Source organism: Rhineura floridana, chromosome 2 (genome assembly GCF_030035675.1).
Source record: "Rhineura floridana isolate rRhiFlo1 chromosome 2, rRhiFlo1.hap2, whole genome shotgun sequence".
Lineage (NCBI taxonomy): Eukaryota > Metazoa > Chordata > Lepidosauria > Squamata > Rhineuridae > Rhineura > Rhineura floridana.
In genome coordinates this window covers 225,139,352-225,160,070 of record NC_084481.1, presented here as the reverse complement: position 1 = coordinate 225,160,070, position 20,719 = coordinate 225,139,352, and the positions used below count along the sequence as shown (strand labels likewise).

The 20,719-nt window shown below is 42.6% G+C and overlaps 1 protein-coding gene across 3 annotated transcripts in view; it reads right to left on the bottom strand.

Moving 5' to 3' along the window:
• The window catches only part of SGPP1 (sphingosine-1-phosphate phosphatase 1), a 43,378-nt gene extending 23,812 nt beyond the window's left edge, over positions 1-19,566 (bottom strand). The window contains exons 1-2 of one of the 3 annotated variants that reach the window (XM_061612378.1): positions 19,205-19,562; positions 18,068-18,806 (exon numbers count right to left, since the gene is read on the bottom strand). In XM_061612378.1, the coding sequence (XP_061468362.1) occupies positions 18,068-18,778 (711 nt within the window). In that variant the 5' untranslated portion in view covers positions 18,779-18,806; positions 19,205-19,562. Of the gene's footprint in view, positions 1-18,067 lie in introns of all 3 variants that reach the window. The other 2 variants (XM_061612380.1, XM_061612377.1) reach the window with 2 other exon arrangements.
• Positions 19,567-20,719: the final 1,153 nt, after the last annotated feature.

Sequence of the window (20,719 nt, the reverse complement as noted above, 5' to 3'; positions counted from 1 at the left end):
TAGTTTCCAAATCGCGTGAAGTATTAGTTCCCCTCTATTCAGCACTGGTTAGGCCTCATCTTGAATAATGCATCCAGTTCTGGTCTCCCCTTACCTTTTCCTTTTATCTACCAGAACACGGTCGCTTGCTCCTTACCCATAAACCAATGGTAAATCCAATCCACCCCACCCATAAAAGGACCTTTTGGACTCCCACAGTAGCCTCTAATGTGGCCTTATTTCTCACTTCCCCCTCTGCTCTGTCCTTACAGAGGGAGATCATGCATGCTACTGATTCATATTCAGCGTCAATAGCGTATAACTCCTTAACTACAAACCTTAAAGCCTCTATTATCCCGTCATCTTCTTCCTTCAGGGCTCCTCCTACCACTGGTTTTCCCAGATGGTTTGATAAGGACTGTCTTGATGCTAAGAAACAGCTGAGACGTCTATACCATCAATATCGACACCAAAATTTAACCACCCTCCCCCCTGAGTATTTTATTATCAAAAAATACTACAAGCATACGACAGTCATCAAAAAAAGGCAGGTGATGCATGAAGATTGGGAAGCCTTAATTCAAGCTTCCAGATCAAATAATTCGAAGTGTTTCTGGGAGCTGGTCTCTGGTTCTATGAGCCCACTAAATCCAGCCCCTTGCCACATTTCCCCATACCTCTGGGAGAAATACTTTTCTGCAAACAACGAGACTGTAAATGCCGTTTCCATTATTGATAATTTAACAAATCTTCCCACTTGGCCACCTGTAACCCAAAAAGAAATTATTGATTTGATTGCTAGCTTGAAATCCGGCAAAGCTCCTGGACCTGATAATATACTTTCTGAAATGTTGAAGGCGCATCAAGCTTGGTGGGCCCCTCTTCTAGCAAATTTCTTTACTCTGATCAATAACTCTGGATGCTTTCCTGAGTCTTGGCTCGAATCCATAGTTATCCCTATATTTAAAAAAGGGAACAAAGAGGACCCAGCAAATTACCACCCAATTAGCCTCCTTTCCATTATTGGCAAACTATATGCCTGCTACTTAAAAGAGAGACTCTCATCTTGGTTGGAGGAGGATAATATCCTTGGGAGGGAGCAGGCAGCTTTCCGGAAAGGTAGGTCTGGGATAGAACACTGGGTGATTTTAAATCACTTAGCTGAAAAATACAAGAACCGCTGGGGTAACGGCCTGTTTGTTGCCTTTGTCGACTTGAAATCGGCTTTTGATTCCATCCCTAGGGAGATACTATGGACGAAACTCGCAAAATCTACAATTGACAAAAGACTCCTCTTAATTAGCCGTCTGCACCATCACACATCCTTTCGTGTTAGATGCAGTCGTGAAGGACATCTCACAAACCCCATTACTACAACAAAAGGTGTAAGACAAGGCTGCATACTAGCCCCACTTCTATTTAATTTTTTCATGAATGATCTGTCCCTCTATTGTCAATCCCCGGACTTCCACCCCCCTAAGTTAGCGAACCTGCATTGTCCTCTGTTATTGTATGCAGATGACGCTGTTCTCCTTTCTGTTTCTAAAGTAGGACTCAAACGCCTAACAAAAGCTTTTATGAGCTTCTGTCATGATAACAAACTATCTATAAACTTTTCCAAAACTAAGATCTTAGCTTTTGCCAAGCACTCTCCTCCTCACGTATGGACAATCAATACCCATAAAATAGAACAGGTTTCTCATTTCAAATACCTTGGTATACTATTTCATTCCTCTCTGTCCTGGACTCCCCATATCCGAGGGGCTATTTCTACTGCTCGCAACTCAGCCAGTGGTATTCGAAGGTTCTTCTTCACTAAAGGAGGACAATACATTCCAGCAGCCCTAAAGGTTTTTAGATCCAAAACTATTTCTCAACTTCTCTACGGGGTACCTTTATGGATTGGCGCCTTCAACTCTTCTGTGGAGGCAGTTCTCTCCTTGTTTCTCAGACAAATTTTTGGCATTCCCAGGTGCGTTCCTACGGCGGTCCTTAGGTTAGAATCTGGCCTAGTCTCACTTGAGTCTCAAGCGTGGTTGGCCGCCCTAAATTTCTGGTTTAAAATGTCTTATGAAAAATCTTCTGGTTATCTCCCTTTACTCTGGGAAGACTTTTTTACCTCGAAATGGGCCCTAACGTTTACAAATTACCTTGCAAGTATTGGCCTCTCAATTGAACATCTGATGTCCCTCGAACCAGAGACAGTTAAACATTCTATCGGGACTCATATTAGCGATATGGACTTCCAACGCTCCATAACTGCAGCCACCTCGACCTGTTCTCCTATTCATTTTGGTCTGAGCTTTGTGCCTATGCTCAGTACCCCTTATCTGGAAACTCTTACGATCCCCAAATACCGTCTAGCCTTTACAAAGGCTAGATTTAACTGTCTTATCTCTGCCTTACTTGAAGGGAGATTTAAACGTATCCCGTATGCAAATCGATTATGCCTTTGTGGCGTCAGCGCCATAGAAACTCTCTCTCATGTCATCTTTGAGTGCGCCCTATATGACGATATACGCTCCAAATTCATAACCCCCATCATAAATAAATACCCCTACAAACCGCTTAACTGTTTACTCTTACATCTTTTGTCAGCGGCTAATAAGGATACTACCTTGCCAGTTGCTAAATACATTTTTGCGGCTCAATCAATTCGGAAGGCATCTATCCCTTCAGAAGCTTCCGCCACCGTACTGTAACTGTTTTTCTTGTTGTTTTATTGTTTTACTGTTTTAACATGACTGCAACTTTGTAACCTTTTGTTATAAATGTATGTAGTTTTATTTATAAATGTCTTTTGGTCTATGACTGTATCAATAAAGATTGGATTGGATTGGATTGGGTCTCCACACTTCAAGAAGGATGCAGACAAACTGAAACAGGTTCAGAGGAGGGCAACAAGGATGATCAGGGGACTGGAAACAAAGCCCTATGAGGAGAGACTGAAAGAACTGGGCATGTTTAGCCTGGAGAAGAGAAGACTGAGGGGACGTATGATAACACTCTTCAAGTACATGAAAGGTTGTCACATAGAGGAGGGCTGAGATCTCTTCTCGATCGTCCCAGTGCAGAACACAGAATAATGGGCTCAAGTTGCAGGAAGCCAGATTTCGACTGGACATCAGAAAAAACTTCCTAACTGTTAGAGCCATACGACAATGGAATCAATTACCTAGAGAGGTAGTGGGCTCTCCGACACTGGAGGCATTCAAGAAGCAGCTGGAGAGCCGTCTGTCAGGAATGCTTTGACTTGGATTCCTGCATTGCGCAGGGGGTTGGACTTGATGGCCTTACAGGCCACTTCCAACTCTACTATTCTATGAGAACTCTGACAGCAAAAAGTCCAACAGGGGTCTGGATTTCCCCCCCCCCTCTTGTTTTACACTTTGAACTCTCCATTCTCTCTGACTGTTTTGTGTATTGCCATGAAGATGTAGAGGGTTGTTAAGTAAGTGTTTCTGAGTTCAGGACTATAAGTTTTGTAAGCTTATGGAAGGCAGCAGAATGGCATGAGGATATTTTCAATTTAACATTGCAAAATGCGAAAAACCCATGTTGGCTATAGTATTCCTCATGGCTGTAAGAGAAACTTAGCATTTAGAACATTAAAAAACTAAAAAGAAAGGGAAGAGGTACTAGAGATTATAGCACAAGCATACATTGGATAATGGAACGGACCAAGGAATTTCAGAAGGAAAACACCCTGTGCTTTATAGATTACAGCAAAGCCTTTGATTGTGCAGATCATGAAAAACTATGGAATGCTGTAAAAGAAATGGGGGTGGCACCGCATCTATACTCTGGACAAAAGGTTACTGTAAGGACAGAGTCTGGAGAAACCGATTGGTTCCCCATCGGAAAGGGTGTGAGACAGGGGTGTATTTTATCACCCTATTTGTTTAATCTATATGCAGAACATACCACACGGAAAGCGGGATTGGACCAAGATGAAGGAGGTGTGAAAATTGGAGGGAGAAATATCAATAATATAAGATATGCAGATAACATACTTCTAGCAGAAACCAGTAATCATCTGAAACAAATGCTGATGAAAGTTCAAGAGGAAAGCACAAAAGCAGGACTACAGCTGAACGTCAAGAAGACTAAAATAATGACAACAGAAGATTTATGTAATTTTAAAGTTGACAATGAGGACACAACTTGTCAAGGATTATCAATACCTTGGCACAGTCATTAACCGAAATGGAGACAACAGTCAATCAGAAGAAGGCTAGGACTGGGGAGGGCAGCTATGAGAGAACTAGAAAAGGTCCTCAAATGCAAAGATGTATCACTAAACACTAAAGCCAGGATCATTCAGACCATGGTATTCCTGATCTCTATATATGGATGTGAAAGTTGGACAGTAAAAAAAGCGGGTAAGAGAAAAATCAACTCATTGAAATGTGGTGTTGGAGGAGAGCTTTGCACATACCATAGACAGCAAAAAATACAAATAATTGGGTGTTAGAACAAATTAAACCAGAACCATCACTAGAAGCTAAAATGATGAAACTGAGGTTATCATACTTTGGACACATCATGAGAAGACACGATTCACTAGAAAAGACAATAATACTGGGAAAAACATCAGGGAGTAGAAAAAGAGGAAGGCCAAACAAGAGATGGGTTGATTCCATAAAGGAAGCCACAGACCTGAACTTACAAGATCTGAACAGGGTGGTTCACGACAGATGCTGTTGGAGGTCACTGATTCATAAGTCGTAATCAACTTCAAGGCACACAACAACAAAGACATCTGGACAAGCCACAAGCTTGTAACAAGTGCACATTTATCACACAAAAGACTCGCTAGAAATGCCTTAAGGGCAATATCCTAGCACAGCCATGGACCCAACTTTACAGAGGATTTCTGGCAACAGGCACATTATAGTCTTCACTATGAATCTAACCTTCTGTTTTTTTCAGGTTACTTACACTCTATCTTTACACAGTGCAGGAAGAAAATCTACAACTGCCCAATAATGAACTTGGAAATGCTCACTGTGTTGAATGGGATTTACACATAGGATTACAGCAAAAGCGATACATCAGAAAGCCAGTTTCAAAAATAAATAAAAACATCTTCTAGAGAAAGCATTTGTGCCAAGCTTTGGTTTTGCTGTAAAATTATCAAATAAGCCATCTTTATTTATTATTTCATCCAACAGGGCAATTTTGCCAAATTAATGTCTAAAGTACATAAAATTTTATATTGTTTTAAATTTTTAAATTGTGTTTTAAATTGTTTTTTAACAAGATGTATTTTAAATTGTATTTGTTTTTAGTTACTGTAAACCGCCCAGAGAGCTTCGGCTATGGGGCAGTATACAAGTATAATAATAAATAAAATAAATAAATCTTCTAAACTAGTTAGGAACAATTTTCACTGATGTCTGTAAAAGAAGGCTAAATGCTAATGGAATGCCTTCAAGTCGATTCCGACTTATGGCAACCCTACGAATAGGGTTTTCATGGTAAGCGGTATTCAGAGGGGGTTTATCATTGCCTTCCTCTGAGGCTGAGAGGCAGTGACTGGCCTAAGGTCACTCAGTGAGCTTCATGGCTATGTGGGGATTTGAACCCTGGTCTCCCAGGTCGTAGTCCAACACCTTAACCACTACACCGCACTGGCTCTCTATATAAAACAAGGCAACTGAGTCAAAACTTTAAAAAAAATACTTTGCAAATCCTCAAACTCTTTTTATTAGAGAATGTTTCAATTACAGATCAGTATACAGGCAATGAAGCAACATGTATCGTTCCCGTACAAGTCAGGTGCACGCAGAAAAAAGTTCTCATAAGCAATGTTATTAAGCAACATATGGTAAGGCATGCAAGTCCTTTTGGGGAAGGTGGCAAGTCCAGGTTAAAGTCCCATAAATGAGTTTTCAGAATATTACATTTTATCTAAACCAAGAGCAAGGAACGCTTTTGTCAGTTACAATATTGTAGATCCTGCACTGTACAAGATTGAATTCATACAACTCCCTTCTAAAGCTGGAGAAAATTTGCTACAGTACATATTACAACGCCTTAAAAGGGAGGTTGTTACAGGACGCATGGCAAGTTGCCAGGCCTTGGTTTTATTTCCTTCATCACTTAATTTCCTCTATCCTCAGAACTGCTGTTTGTACAGAAGATATGTCTCTACAAGTTGGGAGTTTATACAAACCAGTTTTGACAGTTTATTGCAATGTTCAGATTTTTTTGTTAGGTGATTTTGATAGTACGATGAGTCATTGTTTAAAGCAGAGACGGGGAACCTGTGGCCCTCCAGGTTAATGGTGTTTAAGACATTCTATTTTGATATCATTAAGAGATGTGTGACACTGATGTACCCTAAAAGGAAGATAGGGTTCCAGGTACGTTTACATTGGCTTAGTACTACTTCCCCAGGGAAGCCTGGCAGCTGAGGTTTTGTGATGAAAACCAGGGATATCTAAGGGCAGAACTAGACGTTACTTCATGTTCCCAAATCTGTATCTCCTGAATATGAAGGGCACTTGTAGGAAGAGAACTGGTTGGTATGAAAAGGGTCCCCACACCTCCAGCATCCCCCACAATGCTTCCCCAACTGGGTTTATCCTACCTCAGCTCATTTCCAGTCCTTAGACGCAGGGGTTTTGTTGTTGTTGTCATTGTTGTTATGTGCCTCCAAGTCGACTACGACTTATGGCGATCCTAGGAATCAGCGACCTCCAAGAGCATCTGTCATGGACCACCCTGTTCAGATCCTATAAGTTCAGGTCTGTGGCTTCCTTTATGGAATCAACCCATCTCTTGTTTCACCTTCCTCTTTTTCTACTTCCTTCTGTTTTTCCAAGCATTATTATATTTTCTAATGATTTCCCTAGAACTGGTAATTGCAGGGAAAATTGGTAAGTAGATGTATGGTGGAGGACCTCCTGCCTGTCCACTGTCCCCTGAAAAATGCCCTTACTTTGGCACTACAACACCAGAACCTCCTTACATAGCAGAAGTAGACCATTTGTAGCATGGCTGCCATAAGTTGCACAAGAATGGGAGGTTGTGGAACTCCTGGACAAGGGGTGGGAGGAGCTACAAACATGACTATGGCATGAAGCCAGACCTGTATTCCTCCTTCCCTCATCCAAAATTGTATTGTTACTGCTCCCTCTTTTAGTAGATTAGGCACAAAACCACACCAAGGCTTGAAATAGACATGTGTATGGCTGTAGTGTGTACCACATTGCATACTTCAGATTTAATTTCTGGTACATTTATTTAAAAGGCTGGCCACCACCGGCCTAGACATTAGGTTACTGTATGTAAAACAGCTACTATATTTATTTTGGATTGTATGGTAGTATTGCTCTTTATTTGTATTCAATTCAGAGGACTATTTTGTACTGAGGCTTCACTTGTTTCATAATGTTGCAGCCAGAAAGCAAGCTATTATCTTTGAAAGAACAGATAATACTAAAATCCTAGTGACACTTAAACTATCTAATGCAGCAGACATAGCAATTATACAGCCACGAGAGTCACTGCATACTATAGCCAGCATGGATTTTTTATATTCTGCAATGTTAAACTGAAAATACCCCCCATGACATTCAAAATGAAACCTTACAAAACATATAGTCATGAACTCAGATATGCTTGCTTAACAACCGACTAAATTTTCATGGCAATACACAAAATAGTCAGAGAGAATCTAGAGTTCAAAGTGTAAAAAGAGAGGGGGGAAATCCAGACCCCTGTTGGACTTTTTTCTGTCAGTGGTCTCCTAATTTGTTGAAATTAATTAAAAATCAGCCATGTTCACAGAGTACCTGTCATCCTATTACTGACCTTACTTTGACCTTAATCATCTGCAGTTTAAAAGTTAAAAAAAATGCCTGGCCTATTTTTCATTAATTTAAGAAATTTAGCATTGGAGTCAATAAGGACAGGCATGCTCAGTAAGAATCAACTGTCAGTGTTCTAAAAGCCAGACTTACAGCTGTTTGGCTTGGTTAATCAGGGGGCCACACCCACACCAGACCTTTATTTCACTTTATGTAGTTATGGCTTCCCCCAAAGAATCCTGGGAAGTGTAGTTTGTGAAGGGGGCTGAGAGTTGTTAGGAGACTCCTATTCCCTGACAAGCCTCCAGTGCCAGAGTGGTTTAACAGTCAGCTGCACCTCTGGGGATTGTAGCTCTATGAGGGGAATAGGGCCTCTCATGACTGTCTAAAGTGAAATAAAGGGGAGACTACATGTGCCTGCTGTAGAATAAAAAGGTGGGGGAAACAATGAAAAACAATGACACTGTTCACAATGTTTTCCTTTTGGAAAGGAAAGGGGCTTCCCCTTTGCTCAGTGCCCATCCACCCAATCTCCTCCCCTCCCCCTCCTGCCCTCCTCCTCTCCTCCCTGTCACTCCCCCGCGTCAGTTTCACCTATGCTAAGCATGATTTCACAGCAGTAAATCTCACCAAAGTCAAAAGGCATGCAAATGATCAAACCTGCCCTCCCCTCCTCCAATCCCCTCCCTCTTGCCTCTTCCCTCCCCCTTCCTATGCTCCTCCCCCCAACCCTTTCCAATCCTCTCCTTTCCCCCTCCTCCCCCCTCCTCTCCCCATGGTCAATTTTACCTATCTTAAGCATATTTGCACAGCAGTAAATCCCATAGAACTCAATAAGCATGCAAATGATCAGACCTGACTTCCCCCTCCTTCCCCTCTCCTCCCCCTTCCTCCTCGTCTCCTCTCTTCCTTCTTCCTCCTCCGCTTCCGACTCCAGCCCTCCCTCCCTCTTCTCCTCTTCCTCCCCATGGTCAGTATTACCTATCCTAAGCATGATTGCATGGGACTAAATCACACTGAACTCAATAAGCATGCAAGTGATCAAACCTGCCCTCCACCTCCCCTCCTGCCTTCTTCCCTCCCCCTGCTTCCCTCTACCCTCCTTACTTCCTTCATCCTCCACTACCCCTGCCCGTCCTCCTTCTCCCCTCCCCATTCCCCTGTGGTCAGTTTCACCTATCCTAAGCATGATTGCAGGGGAGTAAATCCCACTGATCTCAATGAGCATGCAAATGATCAATTCATTCTCAGCAAACTTGCACAGCAACCCATTTCTTACCTCCCGGATTAAAAAGCAGAGAAATTTCACCAATAGGCAAGAAAAAAACCTTGTGGTTTAAGAACATACCCATAGCCCACCACTCACCAGATGCTCAGAGACACATTACCATATTCTTCCAAGCTACACAGGAAGTGGATTGGACTGTGAAAGACCAACCCAAATTATGTTTGCATTTTGACAAATGTGTAGGGCAGTACAATATCTCAGAGAGGAGATCAGGTCTCCTGCTCCTCTGGTGCATTCACTATAGCTGCCCAATTTCCCTGTTTTTTAAAGTTTGATAGAAATATCTGTTGGCTATAGGTACATTCTTAAACCGCAAGGGCTTTTGCCTATTAGTGAATATTTATATTTGCATTGGGTCTTGCATATGCTAGTGTTGTGTATAGAACCCTATTTTTCTAGTCTTAAAAAAAATCATTTAAAAAAACGGTGTCCTTGAACAAGGCAAAAATCTCAGATTCTCACCTCCTGGAAAGTATAATATTCTAAACAAAATGCTCAGTTTCTCACACTCTGTACATGAGTATACTCACTTCAATGGTGGGAAAAGATTTGTTTCCTGTGATATCTGGCAAAGCATTTGAATTTTTGATTCAACAACCCTTGTGTATTAGTGGTTCCCAAACATATTGCTGCTTCTAGTCAACTCCTTGCCACCTGTTCCCCAGAGCAATCTAAGTCATGGGAAGCCAGTGGGAAGGGGGACAGCGGAGAAGGAGCTGGCTCAGTCGGCAGCTGCGTATGGGGACCGGGAGCTAAAAGCTGGCTCCAACAAATACTCCTATCAGGGGCTAAACGCTCTCCATTTACTGTATTTGTAATTCTTTACCTATGTCAACCTTTTTTGTTGGGGGAAATTTTGGGCAGATTGGGACCCACAGGAGTGCTGCAAAGGAGAATAAGATGTAGTAGAACTCCTCTCACCTTGGCTCCACCTCTGCAATGCCCCCAGAATGCCCTGTTTTCGGCCCTCTGGTGGCTCTTCATCTGCTGGACTGGGCTTCCCCAGTGGATCCCTGGCTATGTTAGCAGGGCCCCAGCAGCACCACAGCTCAGCCAGGACAACAGGCTTCTGCCAGTGGAGTTGGGAGCCTGCCAGCTCAGCCGAGGCCCACCATATCCAACTCCCCCCAGCACAGTGCAAATACAAGTTGGATTGCCACTGTACCCATGTAGAATCTAGATCACTTAATGTCCTCTGCACCAGCCCCTACCAACAGCAACATGCATCCAAACAAATTAGGATGAAAGTATGGCAGCTTTACAGGATTCATCCGACACCAGCATAACGGAATAACTGAACCTTTCTCATAGCACTATACATAAAGTTGTACATAAAGGCAATTATGAATGTATGTAGACTATTTGTCAATTGCAAGAACTGATCAGGATTGGAAAACTTTAATTCCCATTTAATGTTACTTGAGAGAAATCACACCCTGTTCCTGCATGTTTTTACAACAGTTTTTCGGACTGACAGGGAAAGCAAGCAACCTGGAGTCTTTTGAATTTTCCATCTTCAAAAGGAGCTCCAAGATTCACAGAGTAGGTTGAAGCGCAGTTCATGCTGGCAACAGTGTGATCATATGAGTGCCTTGAGTAGACTTGTATAATTTCTGGAAATTTTGAAGCCACGAGGGAAAAATACACCAGGGTTTCTCGGTAAGAATTCCCTCTTCCCCATATTAAAATATACAAAAAACTATCTCCTCCCCCCAATTGCTCCCAAAGGTATTGTTAATAGGTATAAAAAGCAGGCTAGAGTGTGAGTTCAAGCAGGATACTGGTCCAAATAAAGAGCTCATTCTGCACTTGGGGCCCCACATGGTTGCTTTTCCCAAGTGAATCACTGTTTTGTTTTGTTTTTTAAAGCCGTTTTAAGAGTACATAACATACACTGGGTTAATCGCTAATAATTTTTTTAGAACATACAGCCAGAGAAGAAATGCACAATGTTCTATCCCACAAGCTGCAGAAATACAGACCAGGCAGCCAAGGAAACCTGCAGCCATGGTTTGCTGTTGTAGAGAGCAATGAGTAGAACTGGACTCCATTATCAAAAACAACTGATACTGCCTAAACAATCTCTGACTAGCCAGTATTCTGCTCTCTTTTCTTCCACCTCATTCACTGTTTCTGTAAAACATTAAAACTTGCTTTCAAGAGACAGCTGCAATAAAAAGAAACCAACTTACAAATATCTCTTTAATCATATAGCATAAACTATTTCTCCTTTAGTATTTTCAATAGTCTTTCGCATGTTGTGCTCGCACACACACACAAGCTCAGGAACAAGTTGCCATAACTATTCTGCCTTTAAGAGTCATGAATATGACAAAAGATGTTGTACTATTAGGTTTCTGTTTCCTCTAGCTTTAAAAGGGAATCTCTGATTTCTCAACACATGGAACTCTGGAAATGCTTAAAACCCCTCTTAAAATATGAAAAAGATCATCTACAGAGGGAGCCATGATGAAAAATCTCATCAAGAAGTCATTTCCAACCTGGCTGTTTTGGCACAGCTAGCAGCTGTTCCACCTAGATATCTTTTTATTTATAAAATAAATTAATGGAAACATGTTTTGGACATAATTATTATGTTACATTTTGTACTTATTGATCCACAGTAGCATATGCAGGTGCATGAATTCTGTGGCGAAATAGTGATATAATCCCCACTCACACATGGGGAGATACTAGTGAAAAACCCCTGTAGATCAGGAGAAAAAAAGTTGAAACATATTTTACAGCACAATCCTATGTACAGCATGTACTTACTCCCCAGAAAATGTACATAGGATTGCAGCCTTAGGTACCTGAAATATTATTGGTATTTGTTTATTATTCAAGTATGTTTGAGATGAAAAACACAGCTCGTGGAAACATTTTAACAGTAAGCTGTAACTTGGCAGCATTTACAAAAATCTTGATTAAGAGAACTCAAGGGGGAAAGAGTGATTGGATTAATATTTTTCTCTTTCTACAAAACAGTAGCAACTTATGTATTAATCATTAGATCCCTCACTGCTGAGAAATTCCTTTTGTATTTTTATTACATCCTCTTGCAATCCACGGTTTATATCCTGATTGGATGCACTGAGGAAAAGCGTCCCTGAAGAGTTCCTTTTCTTTCTAGACTGAGCTACTGCCAACAGCCTTTATAACAGAACAATAGTTTCAGGAGTATTCGTAAGGAAACAATTCACCTCAAATGTTTACGACCCAGGGTCAGCCTTTTTTTAAAAAAAGAAAAATCATGAATTAAATCCAAGTGCTTTAAAGTTTATTCTGCCAGTTGTTCATATTCAGACATGGACACAGTTGACATCTGACACAGAGCAAAACAACATGCAATGAGAAAAACCAATCTGACTAGGTGGGAATAAACTTTAGATAAGCAATATAGCCAGGCAGGCCACTATAGTTATATCTAATTTAGGATGGGATGCATTGAATAATAGGAGAAAATGCTGCTTACTAAGTAGTCATCAATAAACTCTCAAATCTTTATATTTAGATGTATTTTTGGACACAAAATGTATAGTTTTCTAAAAAAATTATATACAAGGAATAGAAGCGTGGCTTCAGGGAAACAGTGGATATATTTTGGCACCTGGAAGCAAGAATGGAGATCCCATTGTCTGGAATCTCCAAACATGTAAAGCAAAGATAATGGTGAAAAAACACAAGTGCCCTTGAAATTCCTGGAGCAGCACAATATGGGATCATTTTATTCATAGTGCCAGTGTGGTGTAGTGGTCAGCATGTCAGACATATGTTCAAACTCCTAGTCAACCATGAAGCTCAGTGGGCCACTTACATTCTCTCATCCTAATATACCTCACAGGGTTGTTATGAGGATAAAATGGGGAGGGAGATAACCATGTATGCCGCCCTGAACTCCCTAAGGGAAGGTAGAATATAAGTGTAATAATAAATAATTTTAATCAGATAGATAGCTTTTACCAGCACAATTAGCAATTATGACCCGACTTCCTTGTACCATGTTTAAGCCTAACAGCTTCTATTAAATCATCCAGTACTGAAACAAAACAAACAAAACACTATCCTGTAGGTCAAGGATCACACTGGCAGTATAATCTTATGCATGTTTTACTAATAACTAAGTTCCAGTATGTGCAAGGGGGCTAAGATTTCAGCCTGAAGAAATCAAAGAACTAATGTCACAGCTACTTTCAATATAATGGTTGATGTCAGCAATAAAATCATAATCTACCTCAATTTTCTTTCTTATTATCAATAACACTTTTAATTGAAGTATCGGGAACCACAGTTCCATTTTAATTTGACTTCAGTCACTTAAAGCACAACTGTATTTGATGATCAAGCTGCACATGTAGCATGTATTATTTGTCTTACAATTCTACATTAGCAATATCTACCAAGTAAGGCTTGCAACAAAATATGGGAGCATGGGAGTACTCCTGTTCAAAAATCTGTACACTCTATTCCCTCATCCAGTTTTCCCTTTCTCTTTCCCAACAGTCAGTCAGCTTTCATGCCCACTGAACATGCTCAGTCCTCACTGAGCTGGGCTTCTTTGGGGGGGGTAGTTGTCCCTTAGGGTTTTTTTCCCTTAAAGATGTTTTGTTACTTCTGCGAACCTTGAGGTTCTCCCAAGTCTGTCGATATCTCCATCTCATGCAAAATTGATGCTATTGTGGCTACATATGCACTTATACCTGGACATCAAAAATGGAGAAAATTATAATTATTATACGTAAACAACAGACCATTGTGGGGCTGCACCTCCTGCCTCCCAGGAAGAACATTTTCAGAAGGGATAAACCAATCTGGCCCTATCCAGTAGCCAGAGAAAGAGCAGCAGTTTGCTTTCCTCTTCTATTGTGTCCATTAGTGAACCTGCAGTAGATACTGTCTTATGTGCTTTATAAATGTTTAAACAACCACCTGACATTTGCTTGGATTATCTACATGTCTCACATTCACTCCCTCCCTTGCATAGCTTGAAATCTTCATGAAGTTTCCATATCCAATGGAAACACAACTAGTTATGATTGTGTTAACCACATCATCCCAAACCAATCACTTTCTATCAAAGAACCTTCCTTAAAGAGCATTTGCTCTAGGAAATTAAACAAAATTACAACTAGATGAACAGTCCAGTTAATGCCCCAAAACCTTGATTCACTTTAATTGAACAAACATTTCAGTTTTGCTAATTCAGTTTTGTTTGATGGGAGACTTCCTGGGAACCACATATTCCTTGGGCTCTATGATGAAAGAAAGGTGGTATGTAAGTGAAAGCAAATACATTTAAAATCTATCAAGTGACATCATAGCACAGTTTCTATTCTGATTGCCATAATCCAGATCCTACCTTTTTCTGGACATATGTTATCACCTCTAAGGTTATTTTAACATATACTGAGCAGCATAATCCTACTATATCAGGGTGAAAAGTTGGTTGCCCACCAATTATCAGCAGGCACCTTCTGTTTTGACTTTTAAATGCCTATTGAAAACTTTTATTTATTTATTTATTTTATTATTTAATTTCTATCCCGCCCTTCCTCCCAGCAGGAGCCCAGGGCAGCAAACAAAGCACTAAAAACACTATAAAACATCATAAAAACAGATCCTAAAATACATTAAAACAAAACAGCGTTAAAAATATTTTTTAAAAAACCAACTTTAAAAAAGGGTTTAAAACATTATTAAAAAACATACTGCAATTCTAACACAGACGCAGACTGGTATAGGTCTCAACCTAAAAGGCTTGTTGAAAGAGGAAAGTCTTCAAAAGGCACTGAAAAGATAGCAGAGATGGCGCCTGCCTAATGTTCAAAGGGAGGGAATTCCACAGGGCAGGTGCTGCCACACTAAAGGTCCGTTTCCTATAATGTGCATAACGAACCTCCTGATAAGATGGTATCTGCAGGAGGCCCTCACCTGCAGAGCGCAGTGATCGACTGGGTATATAAGGGGTAAGAAGGTCTTTCAGCCATCTTGGTCCCAAAGCTGTATAGGGCTTTGTACACCAAAATTAGAACCTTGAATTTGGCCCGGTAGCAAATGGGCAGCCAGTGCAATTCTTTCAGCAGCGGGGTGACATGTTGGCGATACCCTGCTCCAATGAGCAGTCTCGCCACCACATTTTGCACCAGCTGCAGCTTCTGGACCAACCTCAAGGGCAGCCCCACATACAGCGCATTACAGTAATCCAGCCTGGAGGTTACTAGTGCGTAGACAACAGTGGTCAGGATATCCCGGTCCAGAAATGGCCGCAGCTGTCTCACCAGCTGAAGTTGGTAAAAGGCACTCCTAGCCACAGAGGTCACCTGGGCCTCTAGCGACAAAGATGGATCCAGGAGCACCCCTAGACTACAGACCTCCTCTTTCAGAGGGAGTACGACCCCATCCAAAGCAGGCAACTGACCAATTATCCAAAATCAGGAACCACCAACCCACAGTGCCTCCGTCTTGCTAGGATTCAGACTCAGTTTACTGGCCCTCATTTAGCCCACCACAGAGTCCATGCAGTGGTCCTGGGCTTGTACGGCCTCTCCCGATTCAGATGTTACAGAGAAATAGAGCTGGGTATCATCAGTGTACTGCTGACACCTTGCCTCAAAGCTCCTGATGACTGCTCCCAAGGGCTTCATATAGATGTTAAACAGCATGGGGGACAAGATGATACCCTGCGACACCCCACAGCACAGCTGCCAGGGGGCCAAAAGACAGTCACCCAATGCTATTCTATGAGAGCAACCTTGGAGATAGGATCTGAACCACTGTAAAACAGTGCCTCCAATACCCAGCTCACCAAGTCAGCCCAGAAGGATTTGTTGTTGTTATGTGCCTTCAAGTCGATTACGACTTATGGCGACCCTATGAATCAGTGACCTCCAAGAGCATCTGTCATGAACCACCCTGCTCAGATCTTGTAAGTTCAGGTCTGTGGCTTCCTTTATGGAATCAATCCATCTCTTGTTTGGCCTTCCTCTTTTTCTACTCCCTTCTGTTTTTCCCAGCATTATTGTCTTTTCTAGTGAATCATGTCTTCTCATTATGTGTCCAAAGTATGATAACCATGATCAGTGGTATCAAAAGCTGCTGAGAGATCAAGTAAGAATAACAGGGTCGCACTCCCCCTGTCCTTCTCTCAATAAAAGCCATCCATCAGGGCGACCAAAGCCGATTCAGTCCCATAACCAGGCTTGAAAACTTTTCTGTGTCACCAGCCTTATGCAGGCAATTGAGAAGATAACTTTCTGCAATAGTCAGATGATTTCTGATTTAAAATTTTTATATGATTTTATTATACATGTTGTAAACAGTTTTGATATTTTTTATGAATAGTGGCATATAAATATTTTTTAAAATACACACACCTTTTTGAGTTACAAGGAAGAGGGAGCAGGAGTTTCATACACCAACCAATATTATGGTCTTTGGACATCTGTAAAAGTAATAGCCACTGCAGAACTGTTTTTCACAATGTTTTCAAGTCCTCAATTGTTGTTCACTGATTTTCTTATTGTCTTAGATAACAACAGGATATGGCCAGTATAAATAAAGATACTAGGATTTTGTTGTTTAAGGAAACAGTATGGTTTTTTTAAACAGTATCACAAGACACTGGACTGAAAAGCCTGGACAAGTTGACTGACATGAGTGCAAAAGTGTTAAGGAAAACAGTGATGGCTGAAAAAAGGAACTTTGTCCAGAACCATGACATAATAGTAATAAGAAAATGGCATAATCCCTATACAAGATCTTCTCCAGCTGGTACATTCCAGGTTTCACCAACTCCAGCAGATAGTTAGGGAGTGTTTTGCAATTACTTCATGGGACCATAGCAAAAAGACAACATTAAAATGAGACACAAATATTATACTGCATTCCGAAGGAGGCAGAAACTCAAAAGCCTCACACCACAGGCGAAATCAAGAGATGCAAAAGCATCTATGCATCCAGAAACACAATTATACCTTCAACAGATGCTCATCCATGCACCACTGAATTGACTAGATGCATTTTTTGACACAGATACAGATACAAATTCTCTCATCCAGGGCTGCTACCTGTTTCACATGACTGGCTGGTTGCAAAATAAGATACATCACGGCCAAAGTCTTCTAACTACATGCAGTGTAACCCAACACAGGTTTACTTGGAAGAATGTTTACTTGGAAGAAGGATACAATCCCATGCACACTTACCTAGAAGTTCCAATTGAACACAATGAGATTTACCTCCAAGAAAACCTACATAGGATTGTACTGTTAAATTTGCACTCCGCATTAATACGGACAGATCTGTTAAACTAGACATCTATTTGGAGTTCAATGGGGTTTATTCCCAAGTAACTGTGAAAAGGACTGCAGGGTTTATTTACTATTACAATTAGAAATTACTGCATGTCAGGCTACCTACATACTGCTAAATCAGAGATAAGTATTTAGAGGAGATAGGAGAAACACCAGTGTGTTTTATTAGTCTAACCAGGTTTGTAAATGGCTGCAAACTTCTAATTTATCTAGACATTGTGGAAAATACTGTATTCTTCTGAGGAAATAGAAAATGACTTCAAACGTATAGCTGTTTTCAAATCCTTTTGTGACCTATACATCACTGGTTTCCAGCCTAACTCCCATGCAGAAAAGGCATACATGATGCCAGAAAATACAATACTCAAAATTAACAAAATAAAACTTTAACAAGATGCCTTCTTGAGATTATTCTATAGAGACAAGTTTGTCAAACAGCAGCACATACTGTCCTCATTCAAAAAAAGCAGGTTTAGCAGCATTTGAATCCTGGAATTGCTATACAAAGATCAATCCTCCCAACTGTCCAAACACCTACTAGATAAAAAGGATTTTTCCCAATCATTTTTAAAAAGCAGTACTACCGCATATTTTCACAAGGCTATTCCCCCAATAACACAGCAACCTTGACTAAATATCTCAAAATAAAATTAAAAGAGCAGGGCCTTTACCTGCCACCGTCCATAGCTGAACAGCAAAATTGACACAGGGATAGCGGTGCCTGACATGGCATGAGTTGAGGGCATGCTGTACTCAGAGTTGTAGAAAACCTCCAGCTTCACCACCGGTGGAGAAGCAGGCCGGGGCCAACGGATAACATCCTTGGTACACTGGCCCAGGTACATGACCCAAACCCAAATGATGATGAGCCTCCTGCCAATCCACGCATCCACGTTCCAGATGCAGAAGGGGAAAAAGAGGAAGTAGAAGAGTTCATTGCCCAGCTCAGTACCCAGGCTGAACAGGTAATAAAGGAAGGGGCTGTGGATCGAGAACTCCTGGAGCACTGTTTCTCCAGTCAGAGAGTTGCGACGAGGCTGCCTCTTCGAACCCCAAAGCTCCGGCTCTTTCTTCCTCTCCGGGTCCTTTCGCTGGGATTCCCACCCACAGGCTTCCCCAGAGACCACTCCGTTCCTCATGCCATTCGACTGCCACCCGTCTCCCTTCTCATCCACGTTAGAGGGCCCTTGGGACCGGTGGCGCCCGTCACCTGCGCCATCTGCCCGGGCAGCGGGGCAGTTCCTGTTGGCCAGCAGGGCCTCCGCCTCCTGCCCTCCAGGAAAAGAGGCTGACCCCCAGGCTTCCAGGCCGCAGAGCCGCTGGAAAGCAGCAACTTTCTTTGGATCCTGCAGGGAACTGAAGAGGCGATGGAAGAGGGACATGCTGCAGAGTTCCGCCCCAGGAGGCAGCCTGGATTGAAGAAGGCAGATCCGAAATCAGGGGTGGGGAAATCAGTAGCGCCACGCTGGGGATTGAGATCTGGAAGAACTTCAGAGCGATTAATATATGCGGGCAGGAGCTTGGCTTGGGGGCTTCTGCTTGGAAGGAATTTGAGTACCCCCCCCGGAAGAAGGAGCAGAAAGAGGGTGGAAATTGGGGAGGGGGAAGAGCCAATCAGCGGGGCTTTGACCGCATGAGGCACAGGAAAGTGGGGGGACCGCTGGGCGGGAAGGGGGCTAAAAAAAGCAGCGGGACTCAGGATGAGGGGCAAAAGCGGAGGGTGCGCGCGCGTGGTGGGGAAGGCCCTGAGGGAGGGAGGGAGGCGGTTGACCCTTGCTCGGGGTGGGGAATGGAGGGCACGGGTTTACCTCAGTGGGAAGGGGGGAAATGAGGGGCGTTTCTGCTTCGGTGGTGGGAGAAAGATAGTGGGGGCGGCCCGGCTGCGAGGTCGCGATCCTGAGGAGAAGCGCGGCGAGCGCGGCGGGGGGTCAGTCGGTTGCTCTGCCCATCACAGCGCCCCAACGTCCGCCCGTCCGCTAGCCTGCCTCTCCCTCGCTCGCGCAGCTCTCAAGTCCCGCCTGCCACCGAGGCTAGGTGCCGCCAGTCAGCCACAGCGCGCACGCGCGGTATTGCCGCCGCTCGCCCAGACTTCGGAGACGCCAAAACGTGGGCGCGCGTGACACTTTTCGAGCTCGAAAAGCGCGTGACACTTCTCCCCTGTCTCCCTCTCCTCCTCTTCTCTCCTTCGGCCTGGTGCGCCTGCGTAGACGAGCTGCATTTGCGAACTTTTTCCTTCCAAAACGGCTTTTTCCTCCTTTTTTCTGTTTTTAAAAATATGTCGTTAAAGGAGGGGTTGTAATGATGATTAACTTAGAAAGCATTTACCTTGTTCTACTGTTGTGCGTATATTTCTTCTCCCCCCCCCTTTCTCTCTCTCTCTCTCTCTCTCTCTCTCCTGGGAACTGTGGTTTACCCCTCACAGAGCTAGTTAGCACGTACCAAGCCTTTTTGGTTGTTGTCTTCTCGCCTGTGTTTGTCATCTGCTACCATATTTTTCCGCCACAGATGTTAACATATGAACATAAGAAGAGCCTGCTGGATCAGGCCAGTGGCCCATCTAGTCCAGCATCCTGTTCTCACAGTGGCCAACCAGGTGCCTGGGGGAAGCCCGCAAGCAGGACCCGAGTGCAAGAACACTCTCCCCTCCTGAGGCCTCCGGCAACTGGTTTTCAGAAGCATGCTGCCTCTGACTAGGGTGGCAGAGCACAGCCATCATGGCTAGTAGCCATTGATAGCCCTGTCCTCCATGAATTTGTCTAATCTTCTTTTAAAGCCGTCCAAGCTGGTGGCCATTACTGCATCTTGTGGGAGTAAATTCCATAGTTTAACTATGCGCTGAGTAAAGAAGTACTTCTTTTTGTCTGTCCTGAATCTTCCAACATTCAGCTTCTTTGAATGTCCACGAGTTCCAGTATTATGAGAGAGGGAGAAGAACTTTTCTTTTCTGTATCCACTTTCTCAATGCCATGCATAATTTGATACACTTCTATCATGTCTCCTCTGACCCGCCTTTTCTCTAAACTAAAAAGCCCCAAATGCTGCAACCTTTCCTCGTAAGGGAGTCGCTCCATCCCCTTGATCATTCTGGTTGCCCTCTTCTGAACCTTTTCCAACTCTATAATATTCTTTTTGAGATGAGGCGACCAGAACTGTACACAGTATTCCAAATGCGGCCGCACCATAGATTTATACAACGGCATTATGATATCGGCTGTTTTATTTTCAATACCTTTCCTAATTATCGCTAGCATGGAATTTGCCTTTTTCACAGCTGCCGCACACTGGGTCGACATTTTCATCGTGCTGTCCACTACAATCCCGAG